General features: G+C 40.8%; 1 protein-coding gene across 1 annotated transcript; it reads right to left on the bottom strand.

Annotated features, from left to right (window-relative positions):
- Window positions 1-578: 578 nt before the first annotated feature.
- Window positions 579-2,975, bottom strand: LOC146453485 (uncharacterized). The gene is made up of 2 exons (XM_085096581.1): window positions 2,852-2,975; window positions 579-1,423 (listed from the first exon to the last, which is right to left on the bottom strand). Exons 1-2 carry the CDS (start codon window positions 2,973-2,975, stop codon window positions 579-581), a joined length of 969 nt encoding a protein of 322 aa, XP_084952707.1.
- Between the last annotated feature and the right edge of the window lie 1,103 nt (window positions 2,976-4,078).

Below are 4,078 nucleotides of genomic sequence, written 5' to 3'. Positions count from 1 at the left end.
GGCGACAACTGGTGCTAGAAGGTGAAAAACACGAGGCCGTTAAATGCCCGGGGTAAGCCAACGGCCGGCCCCAGGGACGGACAATATGAACAAATGCCTCACCAATGTCTAAGGGGGGAGGGCGTTGGCAATTGACTGATGAATAAAGCCATGTACTGAACTCTTCTAAGACTGGTTGTTTCATATTCTTTCCAGTTTTGGCCACTCCGTCACAAAATTACTTACGTGTAAACAGCCCCTTGTCTACTGATTAAAATCTTGCAACACAAAAGCAAGCGGAATCCTAACTGTAACATAGTTGGCGATATTTGCCTTATTCAAAAGAGTTTGTTTTAAAACTTGGATCTCGATTACAGTTATGAATCTTATCACGCGATTAGAAAAAAGGAAAATGAATTTAATAGTTGTAAGTCTGGCTCGCCTAAATTAGCACCCGCTACATGCGGCTTAGTCCCTTCTTTTTTCTTTGTTGAATTTTTGAATAAACTTGAATAAACGTTGGAGACAAAACTGGCAAAAGAAAAAAAAAAAAAAGAAAAAAAAAGAAAAAAAATGAAAAATAGACCCTGTAACGTTCTTCAGTCGACTCCATTACATAGATTATGTTTGCAGCATTTGATCATACACTTGTTGTTTTTGCAGAAATCAGACTTACCAAACTCAGCCTTACAAACGGATTCATGGCCGCAACCTTTCACATACCCGGTAACGGATATGTTTTTTGATTTGTCTACTACACTGGCTGTAACACAGTGCGGACAAGTTGTCTCTTGCATGACACTTGCACAGTCCTCCCAGCTCTTCTTTGAGGAGCAAAAGAGACACTTAAGGAGATGTCCTGGGGATACTTTTTTCTTTTCATTACAAAAGTACCCCTTACAGCAGTTCATCTTGCATTTTGTTATCTTTATCTCTGGATCTCGAATGAAAGCTCTGCAACGGCCTTTGCAAACTTTTGTTGTGGAACAACCTTTGGCGTATCGGGAGACCGATACATTTCCTTTCAGTTTGCCTTCTATATAGGTTGTACCACAGCCAGTAGCACCAGGAGCACATAAAATCTCTTTACGGTTAGAATCACAGTCATCCCAACCCGCTGAGGAGAGGCACTGGTAGCACTTGAGTCCATGTCCTGATGCTCGCTCTTTGTCTTCATTGCACAGGTCACCAATGATACAGCTGACCTCGCACTTGCTGATGTTTGCCGAGGAATCTGTAAAGAAAGATCTGCAACTGTCGTTGTTGCAAATTGGTGATATGGTACAACCTTTGGCGTACATTGCCACTGGTATGTCCCCTACTTTGGCTTCTACATGGACTTTACCACATTTGAAACCGGGAGGACAAGCAATTCTCTCTTCATTAGCTTCACAGTCATCCCAATTCTTTGTAGAAGAACACTGGTAGCAGTCGAAAGCATTTGCTGTGAAAAAAGAGGCCTTTGTTAAAAATTGGAGTGACACGGTTGCGGTTTTCGTCCATAGTCGAGATTACGATGAGGTTTTACTGCGTACTACTACTACTACTACTACTACTACTACTACTACTACTACTACTACTACTACTACTACTACTACTACTACCACTGCTGAGCAAAGTTTAATGAATTAATAAGTGTGCAAATCTGAAGCTACCAAGAAGAAAAAAAAAAAAGATACCAAGCTCAATTTTAAGCACGGGCTGCCCTTAGAGCATCCCGCGTAATACTGAAATACGAAAAAGTAGTCTAACCACATGTATTTCCGTTTCAATTAAAGCAACTCAGATTACGTCTATTTGTGGTTTCCATCAAAGAAGCACATAGTCCTTTAGATTTCCGGTCGTTTCCCTGCTCTCACCACGAACTCAAGTTAATACTTAGATAAGAGAGGCAAGCCAAAGATAAATATTTTACTGTAGCGAGCGACTAACGCGATTAATCACGAGGTGTCGTGGGCCGATGAGGACGATAATTTGAGGACAATTTTACGGGCTCAAACAAAGGTTTCTGCTATTTATGTCAAGGGAATAAAATCAAGTAACCTTAATCTACATTAGATTGTCTTTATCTCGACTATCTTCCTCATCGGCTCACAACATCTCTTGATGATGCTCGAGGGTCGCTCACCGCTACACAGTTGACAAGGAACTGTTTGAATGGCTGGGTTGTAACGAAACTAGTTACACGTATAAATCAGTGGGCTAGTACTTACAGAATGCTACCTACAGGTATATCAAAAGCTTGCAGTTTAGACTTCCACGGTCTACCTGAGCATCCACTAAGCAATGGTGAGCAGTGAGTGGCCTATCGGGCAACTAATTTGTTCATAAATTTTATTGCCATGTTATTGCAGTTAAGCAGAACACGTGATATGTTTTCCACCAGTGCAGTTGTCGACTGCAGGAAAACCTCGAAGTTTCCAGAGAAACTTCTCGAATTCTTTCGGCTCTTAAAATTGGAGACGAAGTCTAAAGCCGATCATAGAAACTGTCGAAAACGAACGGAGACTCTTGCATGTTTCCTCGTGTCTTTTTTTTTTTTATGAAGAAATTTCGACAACAAGATCCACCATGAAAATACCTGACTAAAAATACCACTCGGTTAAAAAGGCGGGAAACCGTACTGCTACAAAATGACGAGAAGCACCGGCAATGCATGTGTCAGTTTCGTGTTTTAGTTTTTAAGGATATAAATCAGCACTCAGTCAAATTTGTTATTAGTTCTCACGTTATGTGTTTGTATTACTGCCCTTGGAGTGAACAGGAAGTCGAAAGTACAAGAAGTCTAAACTTCCTAGCTACGTGCAGAAATTGATTTTTCCTTATACCAATCCTTCACGGGTTCGCGTTGTGTGTACATCAGTTGACTTACCAGCTGTAATGTAAAGAAGAAATGTGAGAACAAAGATCGCCATCATTGGACCTCTGAATACGGATCCTTTCTGATTTAACTCGCAATGTCTGTGAAGAACTTGTTTATAGCTAAGTAAAGCCATGCAGCTATATTAGGCAAGTTGCAGACCACAATGCTTTGCGCACCAAGACTCTTTTGGCATTAGGCCATCCAAACCTTATGAAAATCTGCTCTCTTACTAAACAAGGTGGTCCTCTTACTTCTTTGCAAGTTGATTATAAACGTTGACAAGCTAATTGACCTTAGGGGCCGGAAAGACGCCATTCATTGCTATCACTTTGCCTGAAATTCTTACGCAACCTCACAATCTCTGGCTTGTCAAGACGATCGATTCTCCTCGTACATTACTCGTCTGGGAAACCGATCTAGCGGAAAGAATGAATGAATGAAAGATTTCCAATCCCCTACCCCTGGAAAAAGTTCAAAATATTGTTCAAGAACGCTTTTTTGTTGCAATCTGTATTTTGGTGCCCGCGGTGATAGTATTTTCCTACTCATTTCTTCGTTATAACGGTTTGGAAATGTTGATGTAGGCTATTGACACTGTTGCAAAGGTAACCTTTGATTGATAATTTAAAAAGGCCAAGTTTGAGAGCTTTGTCTTTTCAAGAAGCCAAGATAAACATTGGTAGTTTCGTTAAGTCGCAAGACTTTTATGTCTGCGAAAATTCCTCAATTTACGGATCTACGTGTTCACTATTAACAGAGACAACCTGAAACTTGGGCTCTTTGGTCATTTTAAGGTGCTCTTTACAGCACTGCCAAGTGTTTTTGCGTTAGCTGGTCTACATCAAAATTTTGAATTAAGGTCTATGCCTGGCCAAATCTTCCACTATCGTCACAATGGCGCTGATTATTGGACAACAGAGATCGCACTCGATGGCATGTACAAAGACCCGCCCACGGTAACTTGCTCCCACGCTAGCTTGTTGGCTGTAACACTGTTCTGGGCTGACCAAATTGAAGATATTATCGCCAAAATATACCAGCGCATGGGAGTTCTCAAAAGAATCAATGCTCTTTTAACCTTGTACAACTCGCTTATTTTTCCCCTTCTGGATTAATGTGATTAGTTTGAGGAGATAAGAACAATGATGATTTAGTGGGACTTTTGCACTAACTGGGTACAAAATCCACCATACCGGATGGCAAAAGAATGTATTAGATTCTAACAAAGGAATCCCA

The sequence above is a fragment of the Pavona decussata genome, unplaced genomic scaffold (genome assembly GCF_977016875.1).
Source record: "Pavona decussata unplaced genomic scaffold, jaPavDecu1.1 SCAFFOLD_330, whole genome shotgun sequence".
NCBI classification, from domain to species: Eukaryota; Metazoa; Cnidaria; class Anthozoa; order Scleractinia; family Agariciidae; genus Pavona; species Pavona decussata.
This window is presented reverse-complemented; position numbering and strand designations above follow the sequence as displayed.